This window comes from Lolium perenne, chromosome 4 (assembly GCF_019359855.2).
Source record: "Lolium perenne isolate Kyuss_39 chromosome 4, Kyuss_2.0, whole genome shotgun sequence".
Lineage (NCBI taxonomy): Eukaryota > Viridiplantae > Streptophyta > Magnoliopsida > Poales > Poaceae > Lolium > Lolium perenne.
In genome coordinates this window covers 260,878,445-260,906,184 of record NC_067247.2, presented here as the reverse complement: position 1 = coordinate 260,906,184, position 27,740 = coordinate 260,878,445, and the positions used below count along the sequence as shown (strand labels likewise).

General features: G+C 50.5%; 2 protein-coding genes across 3 annotated transcripts; both read left to right on the top strand.

The window, feature by feature from the left end:
* Window positions 1-818: 818 nt before the first annotated feature.
* LOC139829785 (uncharacterized) lies at window positions 819-3,541 on the top strand. 2 transcript variants are annotated; one of them, XR_007870201.2, is made up of 3 exons: window positions 819-2,161; window positions 2,464-2,721; window positions 3,216-3,541. XR_007870201.2 is itself a non-coding variant. In XM_051358364.1 (3 exons), the coding sequence occupies exons 1-2, from the start codon at window positions 892-894 to the stop codon at window positions 2,634-2,636; spliced, it is 1,443 nt and encodes a 480-aa protein (XP_051214324.1). In that variant the 5' UTR covers window positions 820-891; the 3' UTR covers window positions 2,637-2,672; window positions 3,216-3,541. The 2 variants fall into 2 exon arrangements, 1 of the variants encoding a protein (XP_051214324.1); XM_051358364.1 differs by having other exon boundaries at window positions 820-2,161; window positions 2,464-2,672.
* Window positions 3,542-8,216: 4,675 nt separating this feature from the next.
* LOC127332108 (uncharacterized) lies at window positions 8,217-10,979 on the top strand. Its single transcript, XM_051358367.2, has 3 exons — window positions 8,217-9,570; window positions 9,802-10,010; window positions 10,517-10,979. The coding sequence occupies exons 1-2, from the start codon at window positions 8,385-8,387 to the stop codon at window positions 9,972-9,974; spliced, it is 1,359 nt and encodes a 452-aa protein (XP_051214327.1). The 5' UTR covers window positions 8,217-8,384; the 3' UTR covers window positions 9,975-10,010; window positions 10,517-10,979.
* Window positions 10,980-27,740: the final 16,761 nt, after the last annotated feature.

Below are 27,740 nucleotides of genomic sequence, written 5' to 3'. Positions count from 1 at the left end.
GCTTTATGTCCAACTCCATGTCTAGCTTCACGTCCAGCTGCTCCTCTTCTCGTGCGATGCTTGCTCCATCTTCGTACCTGATCATACATAAGTAATAGGACTTTGGCTGTATAAAGTTCTCATCAATCAAAGTATCATTTAGGAACAAGTTCACATGTTGTTTGAGTAGCTTCGCACGAGCTCTTGTCATAGGTCCAATCCTAACTTCATTGGACTTGAGCTTCACAGCAGCATTGTCTTCATCATCTTGTAATGACAGAGGTAGTAGTTCGGTTGGAATATCCTCATCACTTTGATATATTTTTTATTATTTGTACAAATCTATTTATGAAACTTCTGCGAAATTCTGAATGTTTCTCTTAAAACTCGTATGAATATTGTTCATTATATTAAGATTTTTTTGGAAAAAATTCTTTGATAGAAATATTTTTTGATGTTTAGAAAATATTGTGTGGAAGAATATTGTTGAACAATTCTATGATGAAGCATAAATGAAACTAATATGTATATGCTGCATAATATGCATATCTTGTATATGACTGCTATGGATTAGGTGCCTGCTGAATACTACAAAAAAACATTGGTTTATTTTCCGTCATAATTATTCAATTTCCATTAGTTCACAGTAGTCTTATTTGACTCACGCAAGGAGTCGGAAATATGTAAGATGTGAAAATTTATTAAGGGGTATTGATTTTATAATTGAGGTGGAAGTGTGTTTCTGTATATATATTTTCACGAATCTCCAACAAACCAATGGCACACTCGCACCTCACGAACGAGTGGGCCCGGCCCAACTAGACAATTACTTACCGCTGATTTGATGTCTCAGTCAGTAACCATCGCCGGCGAAGAAGGCCAAGATTCCCCCTTTCCCATTTGGAACCCCTGATGCCTCCCACAACCGCCGTCGCCGGATCCTCAACTTCTCCACCACCCCACGCTCCACGGCCTCCACTCCAGATGGCCACGCCGCCAGCGCAGCCCATGGAGACTAGCGCCGCCGTCACCACCACCACCGTCGACACCCTCAAGGACGACAACATCGAGGAGATCCTGCTCAGCCTCCACTCATCGGCGTCCCTGGCGCGCGCCGCGCTTTCCTCCAGCCACTGGCGCCGCGTCGCCTCAAGCCCCGACTTCCTGCGCCGCTTCCGCGAGCGCCACCCCTCGCCGCCCCTCCTCGGCCTCTTCGTCTCCCAGGCGGATCGCGGCCAGCTCCCCGTCTTCCACCCGTCGGCCACCGTCCGCGTCGACCGCGACCTCGCCGCCGCCGCGCGCGGGGGAGACTTCCTGCTCACCCGACTCGGGCACGACCCGGCGTGGCGCCTCCGGGACTGCCGCAACGGCCGCCTCCTCCTCTGCAGAGGCGACTCCCTCTCCGTGTACGACCCGGTCTCCCGCCAGCATGTCGCCGTGCGCCGTCCACCCAACGACATTTCCCCTGCTGCTGCTGTATCCGCAACGGAATACCTGGCGGACTGCTTGCTCGGCGGCCATGGGGAACCCATCCGCCTGGTCAGCGTGCAGCGGGATGGCCCAAGGTTGCGAGCCATGGAGTACCGCTCCGGCACCGGCACGGGCTGGCGCTGCCACCCGTGGGTGGACGGCATCGATGTGGCCACACTGCGTACGCCGGCAATGCCTGCTGCCGCGGCCGGGCTTATATTTTGGAGGCGTGACAAAAGCTCGTCGCTCCTCCTTGACACCAGCACCATGGCATTCTCCACGGTCCCTCTCCCAGCTCCACTCGTAGTCGTCTCAAAGAATCTGCTAAGGCCGCGGCCAGTGTACACCATAGGAGATACCGAGGCCGGTGCGTGTTGCCTTGTGGCCATTGTTGGCAGAGCCACGCTGCAGGTGTGGCTACTCAAGAAGAATCACACTGGCAGTGGCGGCAGTGCGTGGGAGTTGGAGAAGCAAGCTCAGAAAGGCGAGCTCATCAGCCTCTACCGGACATTCCGTATGAGTATGGTGTCTGCTGGGCTAGGTCTTATTTACTCTAAGGGTACCAAGTATTCTCACTTTATCATTGATCTCAACAACCTGAGCATCAAGGATAAGTTTCTTTGCCATCGTTCCATGGCTTACCCTTTCCAAATGACATGGCCACCTGCTGGGTTTGTGCCTACTTCCACGCCTCAAACATCTGCTTGCCGAGGTATGTTACAGTTTCCTTGTCTGTAATCTGTTGTTGGTAACTTGCTGATGAGTGATGACCATGACTTCCATCAGGACTGTTGCCCTTGGGGTCACAGTTTCAATCACCAAAACATATGATATCTAACTAAATTGAATTGTACTAAGTTCACAATTACTAACTTTACTGCTTCCTGATCAAACTGAACTGACATTTGCCACCATTTGACACTAGCAACCATTGTGATAAACTGAATCTTTTGATAGCAATTGAATTGTGAGTAAACTACTTGGTAACCATTTTCATCTTCTCACCATTTACAGATGCTGAAAAGCAACAGGAACAGGAAGCACCTTCTTCTAGTAGTAAGCGTAAGAGCAAGGATGATGAAACGTCAAGTGGTAAAGAAACAATGGGGCCTAGCATCCCCATAGCTTCTTTAGAGAATGAACCATCAGAGAAGAAAGTTTGCTATGAGAATGGACCAACATCTTAAATAAAGGGGATCCACACTTGCACGCTTCAACGCCTTGTGAGAAAAAAAACCCTTGCTACCATTGATATCTGCAAGTTTGGAATAGGTTAAACTTTGTACTTTGCGCACAACAACTGAGAATTTTATTGACAAACATACATTTCATTGTAGAGAAACAGAGCCAATATTTTAATGTGATGCTTAGTTTGCTAAAAAAAACATATGGAGAAAGACGGCTTACTGGCTAGCACATGAGGTGGTGTGCTAGGCAGCCCAAGTTCAAGCCTCGCACTGTCTTAATAAAATACCATGGTGGTTCCTCCCACCATTGGTCTCAATTTAAAAAAAGCATATGCATGTGCATTGTATGACATGAAACAAACCGATATAGTCTAGATACATCCAGATTTAGACAAATCTCAGGCATCTATTTATGGACGGAGGGAGTATAACATTTTTCTTACATATGCATTGCAAGAATTTCTCGTGGAACCTACCTGAACTTGGTGTCATTGCACACACTCTGCTCAACTAGAACAAGCTAACTTGTCAGTTCATATTTGTCTAGCCGTACTCATGATGTTTTGTTACTTTCAACAGCTGGGTGATGTAGCGAGTGAGTTGGAGCTTCAAGTCTGCCGGCCGATCTCCTGTTCTGTTTGGTGTTCTGATTTTAGACTTGTGACACAATGGCCTGTAAGGTGGCTTGTAGTACTCCCTCAGGCCCAAATAAAGTGGCTCAGCCGTATAGTATGTCTAGTACAAGTGTACTCTTGAGCTGCGACAATTAATTTGGCTCAGGTGTAACAAAGAATAGTGGTGTGTTTTCGGAGTTGTAAGAATGTTATAACCTGTTCTTCGTGCTGTTTATTTTGTACTAGTAATTCAATGTTGTCCTAGCAGTGAAGGTCTTCGACCTGAAATCATACTACTGTTTCCTGCAAAAGAGACTTTCAAAGGTAATCTAGAAATTGGTGGTTGCCTGAGAATAATTGTCTTAGACCTGAAACATATTTGCTCTGAACATTCATGCGATCTATAATGTGATTTGCATATCTTATATTTTCAATCCATGTAGAAAGCTTGGCAATGATGTCATTGAGAACGTTTTGCATGCCAGAGCGATCATGGATTCAGTGTATAACGTGGATGCATACTAGTATTTGAATGCGAATATGAGAGCAGGCTTTTGGCTTTCGAGACTCCTTGACCCCAAATGGTGAACGAGAAGGTCCACGTCCCTCACCTAAACGATTTATTTAGGGCAAGTGCTAGGCGTAGCATCAGCCTGTTTGACAATTTTTCCCTGTGTATCTAACTTTATTAGAGATGCAGCATAGTTTTGCAAAACTTCCCTATGAACCTCTAAAAACTTGTGGCGTGTAACAAAAAATGATGTAAGATTTTGGACACACAAATGTTGCAATAAGAAACAGTGTATGCAATAAGAAACAGTGTATGCAATAGATCCTCATTTGTTTGCTGCAAAACGTTAAAATATGTATGTGTTCGCAACAAAAAAAAAAAGTGCATATAATAAATGTACCTAAGGTAGACATCATCGCACAAACATATTTGCAACATTGGAAAATCCTTTTGTACATAAGCACAAAAATCATTGTAGCACTCTTCCCGTGCTTACACAATAAAAACAATAGACTCGAAAGTTTGTGAAACGAACTTTGCAACATCATGCATGCAGACCTTAAAAAAAATACTTACCTCCAACGTTGACAATAGAGGCACCGCCAACATCGATTCGAGCTCGCTGGCCACGAGTCCACCATGGCAGGGGCCCATCACATGTAGATTGAGTGTCGATATGTTGGCGGGTCGTCATCTTCTCAAGGTCAGGCGGCGTGTGTGGAGCTCCCCGCCCATGGTATCCATGAAGACCTCAACCATGGCGTTCATGGCATGGTGTAGGCCGCCTGCGTGGGAAAACCGAAACATCCAGCTGCAGTTGTGATGTCTAGAAGTGCTACAGTACATGTCTTGCCCATCCGCCTGGCCACTGCTAGTTTTGTATCTCGGGCTGGAAAATTAAGGCGTGATCGGAGTAATTGGTCGAAACCGAGATGGTCTTTACATGAGATAGGTTGCCAGCTGTGTTTTCGGGAGTTACGGACCCTGTTTGTTTTGGAAACAATTGCCTAGAGAGAAGCCCTATCATTAGCAGATGATCTAAATGTGAGGAAGGCTAGTATCGGCTCTGATTGCCAAGGGATCATTCGTGACATATTAGACAGCTTGGGAGGTGCTAATGCATCTATTGTGAAAGCAATTAACGGGAGGTGCTAATGCATCTATTGTGAAAGCAATTAACGACTACACTGCTAGTTTTGAAGTTGTTTGTTTTATTCATGAAGGTAGGCAACATATTGTAGAGGCTCATAAGTCATTAACTTAGAGCATCTCCAGTCGTTGGAGGCCCCCAGGCTGAATTCCGGACGAAATTAGCTCCGGGTTGGATCAATTTTTGGCATGGGGGCAACAAACTTCCAGCCATGTGCACCCCACGCCGAGCTGCTCATGAGGTGTTCGACCATGGACCATGCCGGCTACGACCTCGCCCACGCTGGTCTCGCTGGCCTCGACATCCTGCACCTCGCCTCCGCCGGCCAGCCACGACCAGCCCGGCCACGACTTCGCCCGCGCTGGCCCCGCTTGGCCTCGACCTACTGCGCCTCCGCGGGCTCGAGGGCGCCACGGCCCCCCCTCGCTCAGGACGTGAGCAGGTGGGTGTGCGGGGGCCAGCCGAGTGAGAAGAACGGCGCCGACCAAGTGAGGAGAGCGGGCGGCCGCTGGTGGTGCGGCGGCAAGCTGGGACGGACTCGCTCGGGGCGCGGCGGCGTGCGGGCGTGGCCGGCGGCACGGATGGAAGAGGCCCGGCCTCGACGCCTGGCAGCGGGAAGAGACCAGCGGGGACCAGGCGCCCGCCGCCGATGGCGTGGACGAAGGCGGAGTGGCGTGAGGGGCGGCGTGGCCGGAGGGTCGGGAGGATGGGGCGGTGGGTTGGCTTGGTCGGTGGCCGGCGGGGCGGGTCGGCGTGGCCGGTGGCATCGGGGAGAGAGAAAGGATGGGAGAGAGAGAGAGGTGGGCGGGGGCCGTGTTTATTCTCTATCCTTCACTGACAGTGGCCCAGAGTGCGTGATTCGCTCCATCCGGAGCCCCCGGGGAACCGGGGTTGGCGTGGGGAGTCCGGACGAAATAAGCTCAAATCCGGATCAAAACGAGGAACCGGGGGCCTGATTGGGCCGTTTTTCGCCGGCCGGATGAAAAAAAGTAGTCGTGGGGGCTTCTCGGGGAGACGAGTCAGGATGCTCTTAGCCAGGGCTCCTACTTCTCGAGAGTCGTGTGCCATTTGTGGTTGTTAGATCCTTCCAAATTTTGTACCAATCCCTGTATCAATGTCCAACATTATCTATCAATAAAGCGGGACAATTTATCTTAAAAAAGAAATTTGAAACATACATCTCTGAGTTTAAAAGATGGAACATTACATGTAAATTTTTATAAATGATGATCTCTAAACTAGTGCCTCTTCCCATGTGCTCTGGATCTTATGTGCTTCTATTACTCCAAGTGCAACAATACGTTGAGTACATTTCTGAAGAAAATATGATGCACCTACACAATTTGTCTCCACCTTGTCACAACTAATTTTGAATAGGCCATCGGTTGGGCCTATTACCACTATCAACAGATGTTGCATCTCTCGACACAAAAAACACTTTGCCCAAGAAGACTTTGCGGATTGGTGGCGGGATCCAGCCCAATTAGACACTTCATGTCAAAAAAAACTAGACAATTACGAAGTGGGTGAGAGCAAGTACAATAAGTCCTAGTCAGCTGGCTACAAGGATTAAAATAATATATTTGTATCTAGTTGGAGGAGAGAGAATGTAAGTGAGCTCTTAGGGCATCTCCAGCGGCGCGACGCAAATGGACGCTGAGCGACCGTTTGTGTCCGGCGTAACCGGAAATGCGTCTGCCACTACCTCCAGCGGGGCGACGCATAGTGACCGGGTCGTACGCGGAGACGCAAACCTGGCCCAAATATGCGTCAGGTTTGCATCTCTGCGGACGCTGAGCGGACGCGCAAAGTGTCCGCTCGGTCGTCGCACGGGCCCGCCTGGCAGGGACAGAACTGCATCGTCTTTCGCGGCATTACCTGCGAGCGGCGCGCTGCAGCCTTCGCAGGGCCGCGTTAATGGCGCGCCTCGGCTTCGGCGAGCGTGCGTAGCGAGGCGGCGTTGCAGTGGCAGGCCATTGAAGGCGAGATGCGTCCGAACCTCTTAAAGAGACGCTGCCGGCGTCCATTTCCCCGACCAAACCATTGCCACATCCCACGGTATCCACCCCATCGACGCCATGGGGAAGAAATGCTGGCCGTTCTGCAAGACCAAGAACGACCACGAGTCTAGCGGCTCGCGGTCCGGCAAGAAGGCACGGGTCGGCCGGTACATCCGCGTCGACTTCGCACGACAGCTATGGGAGGAAAACCGGCTGGTACCATGGCCGGACGCGAACTTGCCGGGAGGGGGCTGGTACCTCAACTCGAGGCGCGTGCCGGTTCCCCCCGTGCCGCGCGAGGGGCGAGAGCGGCGGGACGAGGTGCACCGCCGCCGAGCGATCTTGCTGCCGGATCTGCGGGAGGATCCGGCGTACGCGCTGAACTCCTACAACTGGATTTCATTCAGGTCGTGGGAGTTCGACGCGCGCCGCCGCGCTGGCTACCTCGCCGACGTAGAGTACTTCGAGCACGAGATCGCCGCAGAAAAAGAAGAGAATGGCCAGGAGGACGCGGACGAGGATGGCGACGAGGACGAGGACGAGGACGTGACCATTGCACGGTACGACCACGACGACGGAGGGTCGGTGTGGGATCTGGAGACCCAGCCGCTGGACATTTCCGAGGAGGAGGCCATTGCCATGGCACTGGCCAACAGCGAGCAGGACGAGCTCAACGAGCTCGCTTTGTTGGACGGGCTCGCAATCCAGCTCCGCGAGTCAGCACTCGCGCAGGGGAGGCCGGCGAGGCGGCGACTCCTCCGGCCACGCCGACGCGTTCCAACGACCGCGCTCCGCCTGCTGCTCCTGCGTGGGATCCCTGGCCACAGCCTCCTGCCCATGCGGCGGTACCTCCTCCACCGCCGGCGTACGAGCTTCCATGGCCGACGCCGGAGTTGATTGACCTCATCAGCGACGACGACCAGTAGGCAGCACCTACTTTTAGCACGCTTTTCTAGCTTTTTTATGTTTTTTTATTAGTGTAAATTATGGCTTCATGAATGAAAAAAAAATTATGCGTCATGCCGCTGGAGCCACCCCCGACGCAAACGGACGCCCGGATGATTTCGACAATTTGGCCGACGCAAACGGACACGACGGACGTCCAAAATGCGTCGCGCCGCTGGAGATGCCCGTATGCAAAAGCTAGCTCTAGCACATGCTCCTAAGCAAATTGTGTGAATGAAATGTGGCCCATTCATTGAAAAAGTAGTACATTTTTGTAACCAACTATTGTTAGATGACATAACATGTTTATAGACAATAACCGGTCTATGCTATTGGAGTTGCTCCGATTTGATATCTCAGCCAATAACCGTCGCCGGCGAAGAAGGCGAAATTTCCCCAATCCCATTTCCCATTTCGCCATTTCCCATTTGAAACTCCTGACGCAACCGCAAGCCGCCCTAAACCACAACCACCGCCGCCGGATCCTCAACTTCTCCACCACCCCACGCTCCACGGCCTCCACTCCAGATGGCCACGCCGCCAGCGCAGCCCATGGACCCTAGCGCCGCCGTCACCACCACCACCACCATTGACTCCCTCAAGGACGACAACATCGAGGAGATCCTGCTCCGCCTCCACTCATCGGCGTCCCTGGCGCGCGCCGCGCTCTCCTCCAGCCGCTGGCGCCGCGTCGCCTCAAGCCCGGACCTCCTCCGCCGCTTCCGCGAGCGCCAACCCTCGCCGCCCCTCCTCGGCCTCTTCGTCTCGCAGGCGGATCGCGGCCAGCTCCCCGTCTTCCACCTGTCGGCCTCCGTCCGCGCCGACCGCGACCTCGCTGCCGCGGCGCGCGGGGGCGACTTCCTGCTCACCAGCCTCGGGCACGACCCGGCGTGGCGCCTCCGGGACTGCCGCAACGGCCGCCTCCTCCTCTGCACAGGCGACTCCCTCTTCGTGTACGACCCCGTCTCCCGCCAGCATGTCGCCGTGCGCCGTCCACCCAACGACATCCCCCCTGCTGCTGCTGTATCCGCAACGGAATACCTGGCGGACTGCTTGCTCGGCGGCCATGGGGAACCCATCCGCCTGGTCAGCGTGCAGCGGGACGGCCCAAGGTTGCGAGCCATGGAGTGCCGCTCCGGCACGGGCTGGCGCTGCCACCCGTGGGTGGACGGCATCGATGTGGCCACACTGCGTACGCCGGCAATGCCTGCTGCCGCGGCCGGGCTTATATTCTGGAGGCGTGACCAAAACTCCTCGCTCCTTCTTGACACCAGCACCATGGCATTCTCCACGGTCCCTCTCCCAGCTCCACTGGTAGTCGTCTCAAAGAATCCGCTAAGGCCGCGGCCAATGTACACCATAGGAGATACCGAGGCCGGCGCGTGTTGCCTTGTGGCCATTGTCGGCAGAGCCACGCTGCAGGTGTGGCTACTCAAGAAGAATCACACTGGCAGTGGCGGCAGTGGGTGGGAGTTGCAGAAGCAAGCTCGGAAAAGCCAGTTCCAGACATTCCCTAGTATGAGTATGGTGTCTGCTGGACTAGCTCTTATTTACTCTAAGGGTACCAAGTATTCCCACTTTCTCATTGATCTCAACAACCTGAGCATCAAGGATAAGTTTCTTTGCCATCGTTCCGTGGCTTACCCTTTCCAAATGGCATGGCCACCTGCTGGGTTTGTGCCTACTTCCACGCCTCAAACATCTGCTTGCCGAGGTATGTTACAGTTTCTTTGCCTGTAATCTTTTGTAGATAACTTGCTGATGAGTGATGACCATGACTTCCATCAGGACTATTGCCCTTGGGGCGCAGTTTCAATCACCACAAGATATGATATCTAACTAAATTGAGGCACTAGCAACTATTGTGATGAACTGAACCTTTTGATAGCGATTGAATTGTGAGTAAACTACTTGGTAACCATTTTCATCTTCTCACCATTTACAGATGCTGAAAAGCAACAGGAACAGGAAGCACCTTCTTCTAGTAGTAAGCGTAAGAGCAAGGATGATGAAACGTCAAGTGGTAAAGAAACAATGGGGCCTAGCATCCCCATAGCTTCTTTAGAGAACGAACCATCAGAGAAGAAAGTTTGCTATGAGAATGGACCAACATCTTAAATAAAGGGGATCGACACTTGCACGCTTCAACGCCTTGTGAGAAAAAAAAAATCTTGCTACCATTGATATCTGCAAGTTTGGAATAGGTTAAACTTTGTAGCAACTGAGAATTTTATTGACAAACATACATTTCATTGTAGAGAAACAGAGCCAATATTTTTTGTGTTGCTTAGTTTGCTAAAAAAACATATGGAGAAAGACGGCTTACTGGCTAGCACATGAGGTGGTGTGCTAGGCGGCCCAAGTTCAAGCCTCACCACTGTCTTAATAAAATACCATGGTGGTTCCTCCCACCATTGGTCTCATTTAAAAATAAAAGCATATGCATGTGCATTGTATGACATGAAACATACCGATATATCAAATTAAGATAATAACACTTAGTCTTGTTTAACATTTTTCTTACATATGCACTGCAAGAATTTCTCGTGGAACCTACCTGAACTTGGTATCATTGCACACACTCTGCTCAACTAGAACAAGCTAACTTGTCAGTTCATATTTGTCTAGCCGTACTCATGATGTTTTGTTACTTTCAACAGTACTGGGTGATGTAGCGATTGAGTTGGAGCTCCAAGTCTGCCGACCCCTCGTGTTGATCAAGACAATAAAGATCAGTTGTTATTTTCCGATCTCCTGTTCTGTTTGGTGTTCTGATTTTAGACTTGTGACGCAATGGCCTGTAAGGTGGCTTGTAGTACTCCCTCAGGCCCAAATAAAGTGGCTCAGCCGTATAGTATGTCTAGTACAAGTGTACTCTTGAGCTGCGAGAATAGTGGTTTGTTTTCGGAGTTGTAAGAACGTTATAACCTGTTCTTTGTGCTGTTTATTTTGTACTAGTAATTCAATGTTGTCCTAGCAGTGAAGGTGTTTCCTGCAAAAGAGACTTTCAAAGGTAATCTAGAAATTGGTGGTTGCCTGAGAATAATTGTCTTAGACCTGAAACATATTTGCTCTGAACATTCATGCGATCTATAATGTGATTTGCATATCTTATATTTTCAATCCTTGTAGAAAGCTTGGCAATGATGTCATTGAGAACGTTATGCATGCGAGGAAATTGCACATAACACCATATGTTGGGGCATGTTTTGCATGGAACCACAACCATGTGTTGTTTTTGCAGAGAACACCATATTTTGTTGTAATTGTTGCACAAAACACTAGATAGGGATATTATCCCGTTTAACACATAATTAGGCTCATGGGTTGCCCGCGGACGGCAACGTGTATGCGCGCGTCCTCTCAGAAAACTTTCGAGCTCGCCCATTGGTGGCCGAGGGAGGTGAGGAGACGCGGGCGTACAAACATCGTATAGTCTTAATAAATGAAGATTGCGGTCGCGCTCCAATCACTTGTCGTCCCCACCCACACTCGCAAGCTGACCCTAATAACCAGGCGCGGAGGCCGCTGTCGGCCATCCTGGCGTTGCCACCACCATCCTCGCCTGCACCGGAGAACCTACCTCCCTCTCGACCAAGGGTGATCCCTAGTATTGAGAATGAAAAAGTGGACTCATTCCAGAGGAGGGAGGCGACGACGATGGTTAGAGACCGAGATGGTGGCAGCGGGGTTAAACAGTAGGAAGAGTTATGCGGCAAGTCCTAGTCAGGATCCACGCCGGAGTCCACGTATGTACTCTCAATGGGTTTATGGGACTAACTATGTATCAAACGACGTAAGATCCTACTTAGTGTTTTGTGCAACAATTATAATAAAATATGGTGTTCTGTGCAAAAATAAAATATGGTTGTAGTTCCTTGCAAAACATGCCCCAACATATGATGTTATGTGCAATTTCCTCTATGCATGCCAGAGCGATCATGGGTTCAGTGTATAACGTGGATGCATACTACAGTATTTGAATGGGAATATGAGAGCAGGCTTTTGGCTTTCGAGACTCGTAGACCCCAAATGGTGAACGAGAAGGTCCACTTCCCTTACCTGAACGATTTATTTAGGGCAAGTGCTAGGCGTAGCAGCCTGTTTGACTGTTTTCCCCTGTGTATCTAACTTTATTAGAGATGCAACATAGTTTTGCAAAACTTCCCTATTAATCTCTAAAAACTTGTGGCGTGTAGCAAAAAATGATGCAAGATTTTGGACACACAAATGTAGCAATAAGGAACAGTGTATGCAATAGATCCTCATTTGTTTGCTGCAAAACGTAAATATGTATGTGTTCGCAACAACAACAACAAAAAAGTGCATCTAATAAATGTACCTAACGTAGCCATCATCTCACAAACATATTTGCAACATTGGAGAATCCTTTTGTGCCTAAGCACAAGAATCATTGTAGCACTTTTCCCGTGCTTACACAATAAAAACAATAGACTCTTGCAACATCATGTAGACCTTAAAAAAATACTTACCTCCAACGTTGACCATAGAGGCACCGCCAACGCCGATTCGAGCTCGCCGGCCACGAGTCCACCATGGCAGGGGCCCATCGCATGTAGATTGAGTGCCGATATGTTGGCGGGTCGTCATCTTCTCAACGTCAGGCGGCGTGTGTGGAGCTCGCCGCCCATGGTATCCATGACGACCTCGTCCATGGCATCCATGGCATGGTGTAGGCCGCCGGGGCGGGAAAACCGAAACATCCAGCTGCAGTTGTGATGCCTAGAAGTGCTACAGTACATGTCTTGCCCATCCGCCTGGCCACTTCTACTTATGTATCTCGGGCTAGGAAATTAAGGTGTGATCGGAGTAATTGGTCGAAACCGCGATGGTCTTTACATGAGACAAGTTGCAGTTGTGTTTTCGGGAGTTACAGACCCTGTTTGTTTTGGAAACAATTGCTAGTACAGAAGCCCTATCATTAGCAGATGATCTAAATGTGAGGAAGGCTAGTATCGGCTCTGATTGCCAAGGGATCCTTCGTGACATATTAGACAGCTTGGGAGGTGCTAATGCAGCTATTGTGAAAGCAATTAACGACTACACTACTAGTTTTGAAGCTGTTTGTTTTATTCATGAAGGTAGGCAACATATTGTAGAGGCTCATAACTTAGCCAGGGCTCCTACTTCTCTAGAGCCGTGCGCCATTTGTGGTTGTTAGACCCTTCCAAAAAAATTGCTGATCCTTGTATGAATGTCGAACATTATGTATCAATAAAGCGGGGCAGTTTATCTAAAAAAACAAATTTGAAACATACATCTCTGAGTTTGAAAGATGGAACATTACATGTAATTTTTTTATAAATGATGATTTCTAAACTAGCGCCTCTTCCCATGTGCTCTGGATCTTATGTGCTTCTAGTACTCCAAGTGCAACAATACGTTGAGTACATTTCTGAAGAAAAAATGTTGCACCTATACAATATGTCTCTACCTTGTCACAACTAATTTTGAATTGGCCATCAGTTGGGCCTATTACCACTATCAACCGATGTTGCATCTCTTGACATAAAAAAACACTTTGCCCAAGAAGACTTTGAGGATTGGTGGTGGGAGGTAGCTGCATGCTAGGGTACCTCGTCATTGATCATGCTTGTTGCATGGTAGCTTTGAAACAACTGACATGTCGCTGTATTCAACAATGCACATCCAAACATCCCTATCCTAATCAGCATGATAAAGACGGAGGCCTATTCATAGGCGAGGGTGGGAGCAATATATTAGGATTGAGCATGTTGGTGTCTCAGGTTACTAGCACTTAGATGTCTCGTTGTAATCTTGGGGTGTTGGCCCATTCTAGGTCTTGCATATAAACCTTGATATCAAGACACAAAGCTTTGTATTTTCTCTTCTTTCTTTTTTATATGTGCTTTTCCAGAACTTCCATAGAGATGTTTTGAGCTGAGGAGTACCTAGAGTGCCCAAGCTTGTAACTAGATAGCACATGTTCTCCTTGTTCCCACTAGTGGTCTGTTCTATTTGGTTCGAACGTAATACCATGGTGTTCAACAAAAAGACCAAGACAGTGATTGAGTTGATTATGATAGCACATGTTCTACTAAAGAATAATTAATAATTGTTTTTTAATCTCAAAATGACAAAAAAGGGGGTGTAGTAAATGGTTGCAGGAAAAAGCAAATAAAGCAGTAAACACATTATATGAAAAGGGTTAGAACTTTATAAGACAAAGTGTTCTCAGGGATTATTGGATCCACCACTAGCACCAGAACTCATGTTAATCAAGATGAAATATGCTTTCAAGCATGTAGTGTGTGGGAGAGCTCCGTAATAAGATGCACCCAGAAAGCCATCGGTCATCGCATCTCTAAATAATCACAACATCTAGCCTTCCGCGGCCACATATGGACTAGTGCTATTAAGGGGTAAACCCCATGGTCATCGATATGAGCTTTATGAATCCCTCTTATCCCCTTTATCCGTTTGTCAAAGCATCGATACCGTAATGTCACTTCTCGCCGTTCACTTTACCACACTTTAAAGAGTAGCTCCCTCTCAAGACAAATAGGCAATATTACATGGTGCACAACATCTAATAACAAGAGAGAAAACTAACACACATTAATACTTGAAAATATAAATCATCTTAGATTCATCTCATATTCATGCTAGGGTTTCTTCATCTCCCAAAGAACTAATAAGACTACTCACACATTGAGATAATTAAGAACATCATCATAATCTTGTGGAATAAATGAGAAGAATGGAACGAATTCGAATACAAATCCACAATAGCAATCAAGATTACAACTATGGTTGGAGAATGATGGTGATGACGGTGCAGCGGTTGATGATGATGAAGGGGATGATGCCTTGTCCTCCGATGATCCACGTAGCAGCCCGGATCTTGTCTTCTCCAAAGTTCCTTCTAGAGATCTGATCTGGGGTGGTGTTTCTCGGTTTCGCGGAGCTATGTGTGTCTGATCTCCAATCCGTCTGCGGGAGGTGAAAGTATTTGATGAGGCGGTGCTCCTGGCGGGTGATACGGGCGGACGGTACAAGCGGGTTCTGCCCGTACCGATGCCTGTTAAACTCCCTGGAAGATGTCCTCGAATTGTCCTTTCGTCCAGGTGCTTTATTAAGTGCAAAAATGATTTCTATCACGTCAAAGTACCAGAAAATAATAGTTTTAATTGATATTTCATGATTGATTTATTATTTTAGGATCCTGTGTAGATAAGCATAAAAGGGCGCGGTAGCGCGGTGAAATACAAAAATCTTATCACTAGTTGATGATAATTTAATGAAATAGTAATGCAAAAACATGCTAAAAATACACTCATCACGGGACTGCATCGTGTCAATCAGTCTATACGTCTTCCTTATTAGAGATACCTCCAAAGGCGATAGCAGTCGTCAAGACTGGCACCGGGATGCTGAGACAGTCTGCCCCAGCCAAGCTTGAATATCACACCTTGCTGTTTTGAACTGCTTGGAATGGTCAGTGCCGGAAGAGCCCATGCAGGCAAAGGGGATGGGCGTGGGAGTTTGCGGTGTCAGCAAAGGTGCAAGCTCCGCCTTGCTACTCCCCTTCATCATTAGCACCATTGCATAGCCAACCGCGACACTGGGTTAGGAATCTAGAAGTCGGTGCTCGAAGAACAAGAAGGCGCGTGCAAAGTTTAGAGTTGACATGCCCCTTTGTTTCTGTATATTGCATTCAATCCACTAGCTTCAAGAAAATCGAGAATGCCATCCCAAAGCAGCTTGAGAGGCACTAGATCTTTGGCAGGAGACCAGGAGTTAGCAGAAATTGTTGCTGCGAGTGGTAAGGAAAAATAGAAAAAGAGAAGTATCTGGGTTGGGTTGGGTTTATGGTACTTAAAATATCAACATCTAATTGAGAAGCAAAATTTCTCGTATCCAAACCAATAAAGGTGGCTTAATATTTACAATGCCGACAAAAAGCATGCAAGTAGAGGACCAGAAAAACTCTGCACCTATTAGGTTGGAAATTTATCATGTTCAAATTCTGCTGACCAAGGCACAAAACATGAAAGAAACTGCATCAATCACATGTGGGGGCAAAATCAAATCAAAACATGTCACAACCCAAAGAGAACTGAAACATCACACCCTTTTTCTGTTGGAGAGAAACAGGGGAGGGTACATGCGAACATTGGAAATCTTCACGACTGATCGCTAAATACATTAACTATTTAAACATGCAGGTAGTTGTAACAAAGCAACACATTTGCCCTTGATAACACACAACCAGTGGTCTCTGCTTAAATTACTTGACAACATAATTCGCTGACAGTGTCCATGCTATTTTGTGGTCGAAGATTAAGCTCTTCAGATCAATGCTCATTATGTGTATTAACTAAAGCTATATACTTGCATATAGTTTGGCATTTTCCTAGATAGGTGTCGCTGATCACAACTTGCAATGATTGCTAACTAATAAATAAGGTATCCTCCAGCAACAACAAAATGACTATGAGATGATTTAGACGGACAAAAAAGACAATCCATTCAAAGATTACCCTGCTAAATTAGAATTTTTCACATGTCAACCCATGGTTGTGAATGAGATAATTATATGCTCAAGAACTTGTGAGAATGATCCAAACGTGAATTGGAACAATACACGTGACTGAAATGGAGATAGCAACAACATCAAACATGCAAGACTATATGTATGTGTTAGTTAACAGCTTACGCAGTCCCGCCTCAAGCAAGGTGAGGAGCTAATACTTCTTGATGCCAATTATTTTTTATGCCATGGTAAAAACCATGCAGACAGTGAAGGAATCTACTATCTCCTTATCATTGTGTATATTAAACAAAATGAAAAGAGACAACCCATCACTGTGTATATTAGACAAAGTACAAAGTGATGTGCGGTTCAGATGGCAAATTAAAGGGTAAACAAATAGGATGGACTTCATTATTTCGCATTAACTAGTGGATGTTTACTTACAGTACTAATATATGTTTTGCATGGGATGAAAAAAGGGCAAGTGACAAAGTAGATAATACCAAACATAGATAATGAGCTGATAGGGGTCAACAAATGTATGTATAACATAGAGTAACAAACAAACTTCATTGTAAGAGCTACTCAGTTTATAATGGAAGGTTTGCTTACAAACTCTTCAACATTGGACAACATCCTTCAATTTAGAGCGACACGAAAGCTACTTTTGAGTACCAAAGGATTAGAACATTAAACTTATGTAGACTTAGAACTTATCCTTTCTGGCCAGGCACTAGAAGATCTCACTCCTTGTAACATATAGTTCTTACACCAGCAAAGATGTAGCAAGTGACTCATCCGATAGCCACTCCGAGAAGCAGGGAATATAAGGTTGATATGTGTACGGCTTGTATGGTCCAGGAGAGAAGACGATAGTACGCATTATCCTGCTATCCAGATCGTATGATACAATATCTCCATGCTCGCCAGTAACGAAAACCAAATTCCGTTCAGGATGGATTGCAGCCGGTGAAATGTATCTTAGAGATCTGAGCTGCCGCGGTTCACATAGTTCTGATTTGCTGACAGAATGCTTGAGGACCCATTCTTCACCTCCATAATCCTCAAGGACACAAACTGATAGACGGCAGTCATTATCATAATCAGAGCGGAGCAAATACAAGCGCCCCTGAGACAGCCCTATAAAACTGGTATTGGTTGGGTGGGGTGTCGAGATTTTCCTCCATCTGTTCAAATCCATATCAACCGTGACTAATGAAGAATCACATGCCTTCATTAAAAAACGGAGCATACATGACAATTTTCTTTATGTCAAAAACCTCGCCAAACGCTTACACAAGTCCAAGACGCCGTCGCTTCTCTTCAAGCTTGACATTAGGAAAGCCTTTGATTCTATCCGATGGGAATATATCTTGGACCTTCTACGCCGCCGCGGATTCCCGGCACAATTCCGAAATTGGATTACCGCCCTTCTCTCCACGGCCTCTTCTAGGGTCATCCTCAACGGCATTGCGGGACCTCCTATCATTCATGGTCAGGGCCTTCGGCAAGGGGATCCTCTTTCACCTCTACTTTTCGTGCTCGCCATCGATCCACTTGCCCAAATTCTTGATGTCGCCACCACACACGGGCTTCTCCACAAAATTAGGGGCCGAGGAAGCATACTTCGCACCTCCCTATACGCGGATGATGCGGCCATCTTCGTGGCCCCCATCAAGGAAGACATCCAAAACTTGGCAAACATCCTTCATAGCTTTGGGGAAGTCACCGGTCTTGCCACTAACTTCCTCAAGAGCTCCGTTGTCCCCATTCGTTGCGGAGAGATCAACCTTGATGACATCCTCGAGGGTATCCCGGTGGCCCGTACGACCTTCCCCATGAGATACCTTGGCTTACCCCTCTCGGTTTGGCAACTAAAACGCGTGGACTTTCAACACCTTGAAGACAATTGCGCCGGCAAGATCCCAACTTGGTGCGGTAAATTTATCACCACGGCCGGCCGGGTTTCCCTTGTCAAGTCGGTTATTACCTCCCAAGCAACCTACTACCTCACTCCCCTCTCCATTCCTCCGGGGACTACCAAGTTCATCAACAAGCTTCAAAGAGCTTTTCTTTGGTCGGCGAAGGAAACCACCTCCGGGGCAAAATGCAAAGTCAATTGGAAAACGGTTTGCCGCCCCTTTAAACTTGGAGGTCTTGGTGTCAAGGACTTAGACAAGTTTGCCACGGCACTTCGCCTCCGGTGGCCTTGGCATGAATGGAAGGACCCGTCGAAGATTTGGGTGGGTTATGGGAATCCTTGCTCCGACCAAGACATGGATATTTTCTACGCCGCGACCACCATCACCCTAGGCAATGGCAAGAAGACATCATTTTGGGAGGCCCCTTGGCTCATGGGAAGGAAACCGAAGGACATTGCGCCGCTCATCTTCGATGTATCTAAGCGCAAAAGGTGGAATGTCAATCTTGCTCTAAATGGAAATGCTTGGGTCAACATGATCAAATTGGACAACGACTTCACCATGGCGCATTTCTCGCAATTCTTCGACCTTTGGACTCATTGTCAAGGGGTGCAACTTCATGATGATTTGGATGATGAAATTATTTGGAATCTCACGGCAAGTGGACATTACTCCGCTAAATCGGCTTACGAGGTGCAATTCATCGGCTCCGTCGCTTCCTATCTCCACAAGTCGGTTTGGAAGACTTGGGCACCTCCCAAAACCAAATTCTTTGCTTGGTTACTTGCCCAAAACCGCATTTGGACCGCCGACCGCCTACAAAAGCGTGGGTGGCCAAATTGCGGCCTATGCCCCCTTTGCAAGCAAGCAAATGAGACGGCGGCGCACCTCTTCATCCATTGTAGGTTCACTACGCGTCTTTGGGACAAAGTGGCGGAGTGGTTGCACAACACGGACATTACCACCAATGGGTGGATCGACCTATCCATCGAGCTTTGGTGGCGCAACATGACAAGGCCACACTTACCCAACCGCAAAGCCATCTCTTCACTAGCTCTTCTTGTCACTTGGGAGATTTGGAATGAGCGCAACGCAAGGGTTTTCAATAACAAGAACGCCAACCATGATGTACTCCTAGATAAGATTAAGAGAGAGGCCCGTTTGTGGGTTTTAGCCGGTGCTAAACGCTTGGGCCAAATCATGCCGCGAGAGTAGTCGCTTGTACTCTTCTTTTCTTTTGGTTCGGACTTTCTTGTCAAACTCTTCTCCTTAATTAATCGAATGGGGCAAAGCTTTTGCCCCCGTTTCAAAAAAAAAAAAAAAAAAAAAAGAAATGCATAATACCATTAAGGCCTTGTTTACTTCTAAGGTATTTATGGGGATGAGAGGGGATTATTTCGTATCCCGAAATATCCCCACTAGTCCGTTTACTTCTCCGGTTTTGAACGACATAATCCCGAGATATCCCCTCCCATCCCCTCCCATCCCTCCATTTTTTGCCCAAATCAAAAACTCTCCATCATACTAGTGTATTTTTGGGGAAGGGTATTTAAGGGGATTGGGTGAACACCAAATCCCCTCCTATCCCCATACCTATTGGGAAGAAAAATACGAGAGAAGTAAACAAGGCCTAAAGAATACACTTTTCGCACCATCGTGCACTCTGCAGTTATCACCCCACCCACTATGCCGGTAAGTCCATGATCCAGTTTTCGATGAGTAGACCTGCAATCCAGTGACTTGAAGCTTGACGGTGAGGAGTAGAACAACTCTGAAGTGAGAAGATACAGCTGGGTCGAAACACAAACGCGCAGCATGCATTGCTGGCATCGCATCTGTCTCTGGCAACACAATCCACTTTCCAGTGGCAGGGTTACACACGAGATATTTCCATTCATACTTGTTGGCGCAGCCGCACAGCAGAAGGCCATTGGAAGAATGGATGATTTGGATTCTTTTAAAGCTGCTGGGCAAGAAGGAAAGAGAGGGGTCGACCATAGGCTGTCCTCTCCCCGACATATTGGTGAAACGGCCAGATTTGATGGTCTGGCTGTCGTGGTATCGTCAAGGCATATGCCATAGGATGGCTAAAGAAGGTGGTTCCTAGATGGTCTCACGGCGGTATCCGGATGCGGGTATGGAGACGAGTGACACGGCGACGTACCCAGGTTCGAGGCCCTCCGATGGAGGTAACACCTCTACTCCTGCTATGAGTGTATATGATGATATCACAGTACAATGGTGCTCCTAGAGCTGTATCCGGCTTGCCCTGGGAGACTAAGGTAGACGAAGGTCTCTCTCACAGGGCAGCGCTAACACTAGACTGAATGAGAAGTGATCGATCGTCCCCCGCACGAGGGGGGTAGTGCAGCTTATATAGGCGCTGGCACTTTACACAAGGGTCCCTAAGACCTAGTGGCCGGCTGGCCGGCTTCGGCTTCCGCTCCTTCCCGCGGCGTTGACGTCAGGAGCCGTTGAGGCCTCATGGCCTATCCCATCCGCCTGCCTGAGTCAGCGGTATGGAGATGAAGAGTCCCTGTCGCCATCATGCCCTGTAGTCGTACGGCGCCATGATGCCTTGTCCGGCGGAGGCACTATTGCTCTACAGTGCCCCGCCCTTTACGGAAGATGAGGTCAGCGTGGACCTTTGAACCCGGACCACCTACCCAGTTCCTTCTCATGCAAGACTCGCCAGCCTCGAGTCGGTCTGGAGTATAAGAACCCAGTCGGATATGGCTTGTAGAAGCCGGCCCAGCCACAGCGCAGATGGCCGTTGCCAGGCCGACTAAGACTTAGAGCCAGCCGGCTCCCAAGGCAGCCGGCCACGGCTCCAGCCGGCTGCTCCTCAGCCGGCCTTTGCCGCCAGCCGGCCAGCCTCAAGCCGGCTGCTCCTCGTCTATTGCCCTACCAGGGGTCTTCCCCCCGACATTAGCCCCCGAAGCTGGCAAGGTCCTGCGTTAAGAGGGACCTAGGCAGGTTTTCCTGGCTTTAGATATCTCCCGAATATGTTTGACGGCACTTGGAGGGGCCGACTGAGAATTTTCATTCAGCCGGCTGCGCCCTCATCCGGCTCGCTTCGTCCGGCTGTCTAGCCGGACGCTATTTTGCTTCTGCAGCTTTTATTCCTTTACAAGTGTTGGTGATGTCTCCATCTTGCTGGGAGAATTCGAGGCCGGACTAAAGAAAATATCCGGCTCCGGCTTTGGTGCGCCGGGGTTTCCGCCGCTTCGGGCTCTGTGCCCGACTTGACTGGTCTGACGGCTGGGCCCTGTGGCCACTTCGTCTGGTCAAATCAATGTCTCCTCCGGATCGTGTGCGGCTGTGGGCGACGTGGTGTGGCCATTTCTGGTAACTGTCGCGGTCGTGGGTAGAGTTATGGCGCAATTAATCCGGGGACGTGGCCCACGATCGCCACTTGGCCGCCAACCGCGCGTGGCAGGGGGTTATAAATGCTGCGGGGCGGTATCGAGGCGGCCACCGTGCCCCTTTCTTCTTCCTCGCGCCCCAGCTTCACCTCTCTCTCTTGCTGGAGCTCTTCGTCGCTCCGGTGGATTTCTCCGACGCTTCTCTGGCGAAGTTCGGCGAGCAGCCGCGGCCACGTTCCTCCGTCGATCCGCAGCCGCCGCACCGTCGATCCGGCGCCACGGGGCCTCGCGTGTCCACGGTACGTCCGTCGCCACCGTCGCCGCCGTCTCGCGGTTCATCTTCTACATTTGCCCTCTCGTGGTCTTCCTCTTCTTCCTCTTCGTCGATGGCCCCTCCGAGTGGTTCTTGGGAGGGCTCGTACATGACGGAGGACGACATCGCGCGTCTCGTGCGCCTTCGCCGGATCCCGACGGAGGTGATCACGCGGGTGCCCGGCACCGAGGTGGAGCCGAGGCCGGAACCCGGCGAGCGTGTGGTCTTCGGAGCACACTTCGATCGGGGGCTGGGCCTGCCGGCTTCGCCCTTCTTCCGCCGTTTTCTTGATTTCTTCGGCCTGCAGCCACACCACCTGCCGGCCAACGCCTGCGTCCTGCTCAGCTGCTACGTGGCCTTCATGGAGGGCTACGCCGGCTTGTGGCCGGACATCGACTTCTGAAGCCGGCTCTTCTTCCTGAAGGCGCAGACGACGGACGGCCACCTGCGGGCCTGCGGCGCCGCCTCCATCTACTCTCGCATGGGCACGCCCTTCCCGAAGATCCCGACGGTGGACTCGGTGAAGAAGTGGCAGATGTCCTTCTTCTACGTGCGGAACGAGAACCCGGCGTTCGACCGGCTCAACCTTCCGGAGTACAACCCGGCGCCGCCAGTCGGCCGGATCAACTGGGGCCACAACGTCAGGTCGACGGACCCGGACGCTGAGGTAAACATTCTGTGGGACTTCTTGGGAAGATGCGTCTCAGAGGGCCGGATGAGCGCCGAGGACCTCCTCTGCACCTACGCCAACCGCCGGGTGCTGCCTCTTCAGATGCGCGCCCATAAGATAGGGCACATGTCCGGCCGGTTTGATCCGACCTTGACGTCCAAGGTGGAGCTCACCAAGGCCCAGGTTGCCCGCCGGGTTAACAACATCTCCTCGGCGAAGATGCCGGAGAACTGGGACTGGGGGTTGGTGCCCTACAGCCGGGCGTCGCCGCCTGAGCTGGTGAGTCTTCTAAGTATTGGCCAGATTCCGGCTTGCGGCTGCGTGGCCGACTTGTTTCTTACAGTCTTTTATTTCGTCTGCAGCTTTTCGACCGCTAGGGCGTTGAGGACGGCGACCTGGCGCACAAGATCTGGACGGCGGATCACGTTGATCCGGCTGATCAAGCCGGCGATGACGAGCTGCCGGAGGCGGCCGACCTGGGCGGCCAAGGAGAGCACAACCCGCCGCCTTCTCCAGAGCAGCAGGAGGAGGATGACGAGCTGGCGTCGTCCACCACTGCACCGATCCCGGCGGTGCCCCTGTCCATGAGGCCGCCTTCCGCCTCGGCGACTTCGTCCGCGCCCAAGGGGAAGAAGCGGGCCGGCGAGCGGTCCACGGCCGCCTTGGAGGCGAAGGTGAAGAAGCAGCGCCGGATGGGGCCCAAAAAGGTTCCAGAGACGGCCGGGTAAGTTCCTCTTCTTCGTTGTTTGATTCCTTTTCTTTCCTTCCTTTTTACTTATCTTTTCTTGTTTGGCTGACTAGGGCTGCCATAAAGTTCTCCCAGGGCGGCGGATCTCGGCCGGCTTCCTGCGTCGTGTCGCCGCTTCAGCGGAAGAGGAGGGAGCCAACGCCGCAGCCTGCGTCGCGTGCGCGCACGCCTCCCGTCGTCGTCGTGCCTCCTGTGGCTACGCCGCCTTCTACGGGGGCGTCTTCTTCAGCTGCACCTTCTCCTACGGCGCCTGGCCGCGGCGCCCAGGGTGAGCCGGCGCGCCGCTCCGGCGCGCCCACTCTTGATGATCTTTTTCCGCGCCGCGCTCGACTTCTGGAGCCTGCGGCCGGAGCTGGCAGAGGTGAGCCCGGCGGGGCCGGAGCCGGCGGGGCTGTGCCGCCTGCGACTGGAGTTGGCGGCGCTGCGCCCAGTGTCGTTGTGCTGGACGAGAGCCCGGAGGGGGCGCATCACGCGCCGGAGTCGGCGGCCCCAACCGGGCCGACTGCTTCAACCGCGCCGCCTCCATCTTCGGAGCCGGCGAGGGAGGAACCGGCGAGGGAGGAGCCGGCGAGGGACGAGCCGGCAAGGGACGAGCCAGCGCACTTGAGTGACGCCGACGCTCGGGCGTTGGTGAGGACGGAGGGCCCGGCGGAGCCGTCTCAAGGCCTCCATGTGGCCAAGGGCGCCCGGCAGCTCAACGTGTCGTCCGCCTCCGACTCCAGCTTCGGCTCAACCGGCACCATGGAGAAGGCATGGCACCAGGCGGATGCCTGCGAGGTGTCCAGCCGGGATGGGCGTCCAGGCGTGGCGCCCATGAAGATGTTCTTCTCCGGCTTCCGCGCCCACCTCAAGACCAGAGCCGCCGAGACCGACGCCCACCTGGCGCGGCTAGAGGAAGCCGACAAGGTAGGTGTTTTATATTTCTGTTATTTTTTTTTTGCAACTTTGCTGTTATCCTGGTAGCCCTCCGAGGCATGGGCCGGCTGCTTGGAGCCGGTCCGGGTTTCGTCTAGATATCTGACTTCGTGTTTTTCTCAGATGGTCTCGGAGAGACGGACCATCTTGCACAACCAGCTCGTGGCCAGCTACCACAAGGCCAAGATCGAGCGAGCCGGCTTGGCTCGCGAGCTGGAGGCCACCAAGGGTAGGACTTCATTCCTTTTGACTTTTCTTTGCTTTTTCTGGTTTCGTCCGGCTGACGGCCTCTTTTGCTGACTTGCAGCTATCGCCGCCCGGGTCCCGCAGCTGGAGGCGGATCTTTGGGCCGCCCGCGCCCAATGCGCCGAGAGAGAGGAGGTGGACCGGGCTGCTGCCGCCAAGTTGAAGGTGGCTGAGGGGGAGCTGGCGCGGCTGCGCCGGCTTGAGGCCAACCACCTCAAGGAACTCGCCGACCTCAAGCAGGCCGAGAGGAGAAGGTGGAGGGTCTGCGCAAGCGGTTGGACGAAGTGGACCGGCAGCGGCTAGCACTCCGGGACGAGGTGACTACCAAGTCCAACGAGTTGTCGGCCACCGCTTGGCGGTGGGTGGAGGAGATTAGCGCGCTCGACCGCGGCTTGGCGGGTGAGTCTTTTCTTCTTTCCTTTCCCTTTGCCGGCTTTCGGCTGTCGGTTGCCGGCTTAGGTTGGCAGCCGGCGGCTGAAACTCTTATTTTTCGATCTCCATCTTCAGGCTGGGGGCAGTCGGTTCTTGCCGGCTGCCGCCAGTCTTACTTTTGGACTTCAAAATCTTCATCTTCAGGCTGGGGGCAGTCGGTTCTTGTCGGCTGCCGCCAGTCTTACTTTTGGGCTTCGAAATCTCCATCTTCAGACTGGGGGCAGTCGGTTCTTGCCGGCTGCCGCCAGTCTTACTTTTGGACTTCGAAATCTCCATCTTCAGGCTGGGGGCAGTCGGTTCTTGCCGGCTGCCGCCAGTCTTACTTTTGGGCTTCGGAATCTCCATCTTCAGACTGGGGGCAGTCGGTTCTTGCCGGCTGCCGCCAGCCTTACTTTTGGACTTCGAAAATTTGCATTTTTCTGTCTTTTTTTGCTTCGATATGTTTTTGACGTGCTTCTTCTTTGCAGCGGCCTTCCCTGGGGCGCAGGAGGCGGCACTAGCAGCAGTCGGCGAGGCGCGAGACGCCCGGAGGCGGGAGACCGGCGAGGGAAGCTCTGATTGCTTCACCATGGAGGACTATCTGGCGTCCATGGCCGCCCGCGTCGCGCCGATCACGAAGCTTGGCTGGGAGCTCCGGAAGGCGGCGGAAGAGCTGATCCAGCTGTTATGGCCAACGGAGACGCTGCCGCAGGACCTCGCCAACCTCATCACTTCGCTTGACAAGGCGCCCGACCGCTTCCTCGACTGGAAGGAGTCCGCCGCGCGTGCTGGAGCCGACATGGCTCTTTCCTTCGTCCTCTCCTGGTACAACAAGGTCAGCCTCGAACAGCTGGAGTACCGGCGAGCCGACGTGGAGGACAAGCTCCCGGCGGAAAGCAAGACCGCCCGGCTTGCCCGAGCCTGTGCTATTGCTGACTTCGTCGACAAGGGCGTCTTCATCGAGGATCCGAACCCGCCGTCTGATGACAAGGAGGAGGTGGAAGATGAGGAGGCGGAGGACACGCCCGAGGCGGACCCGGCGGCTGGCTCTGCCAACGCTCCCCCGACTGGTCCTGATCCAGCCGGCGCTTAGATGTGCCTGTCTGTAATGTTACTTTTCCAAAACAATTCGTTAAATCCCTGGAATGCCGGGTGCATATGTATGAATATTATTATCCTTTTATTAAGGCAACTTTAATGTGTTTGTTAATCATTTGTGTGCCGGCTTGCTTTCTTTCGGCTTGTTCGCTTTTTCCCATCCGCCCCACTCTTTGGCTTTGCCCTTGCCGATCATACGTCCGACTTGCGGTCCGTCGCCGGATCAAGAGCGTGCCACTGGGTGAGGCCGGCAGTATTTCAGTCGAACGAGCCAAGTTCGGCAATCCGACACTTTTATGAAGAGTTGTGCAAGAGTCAATTCGCCTTCACTCTTTCCCTTGGCCGTCTTTCGTGTGCCGGCTCCCTAAGCACTTACTCCCGCCAGCCGGACAGCCGGGTTCCGGTCTGTAGCTGGATCGGAAGTCGGCTGTCGGGAAACCGGATCACGGTACTGAGCCGGCCGCGTGAGAGGGTGTTAGCCAATCCGTGAAACAAAGTAGAGTACGCGAAAAACTTGTCGAAATCGGCGCTCTTGGCGCTTGCTTTTTCATAGCTTACAAAAGGAGTACAAGGGATACATATATTCCTGCTCTCAAGTATAAAATGGGCGAAGCAAGTTGACATTCCAGGGACGTTTAGTCTCCTCGTCTGTTTTGTTTGCCTTGTTTTTCTTAGCCTCTTGGGCATCTATGAGATAGTAGGAATCATTGCCTACCGCCTTGCTTACGATGAAGGGACCCTCCCATGGGGATGACAGTTTATGATGTCCGGCTGTCCGTTGGTGTTGGAGATTTGCCCAAGAGGCAATAATAAATGGTTATTATATATCTTTGTGTTTATGATAATGTTTACATACCATGCTATAATTGTATTAACCGAAACATTGATACATGTGTGTTATGTGAACAACAAAGAGTCCCTAGTAAGCCTCTTGTATAACTAGCTTGTTGATTAATAGATGATCATAGTTTCATGATCATGAACATTGGATGTTATTAATAACAAGGTTATGTCATTATGTGAATGATGTAATGGACACACCCAATTAAGCGTAGCATAAGATCACGTCATTAAGTTATTTGCTATAAGCTTTAATTACATAGTTACCTAGTCCTTTCAACCATGAGATCATGTAAATCACTTATACCGGAAAGGTACTTTGATTACATCAAACGCCACTGCGTAAATGGGTGGTTATAAAGGTGGGATAAAGTATCCAGAAAGTATGAGTTGAGGCAAATGGATCAACAGTGGGATTTGTCCATCCCGATGACGGATAGATATACTCTGGGCCCTCTCGGTGGAATGTCGTCTAATTAGCTTGCAAGCATATGAATGGTTCATAAAGAGACCACATACCACGGTACGAGTAAAGAGTACTTGTTAGGAGACGAGGTTGAACAAGGTATAGAGATACCGATGATCAAACCTCGGACAAGTAAAATATCGCGTGACAAAGGGAATCGATATCGTATGTAAATGGTTCAGTCGATCACTAAAGTCATCGTTGAATATGTGGGAGCCATTATGGATCTCCAGATCCCGCTATTGGTTATTGGTCGGAGAGAGTTCTCAACCATGTTGATGTCTACTCACGATTCTTTTCCTGTAGACAGTGTTGGGCCTCCAAGAGCAGAGGTTTGTAGAACAGCAGCAAGTTTTCCCTTAAGTGGATCAC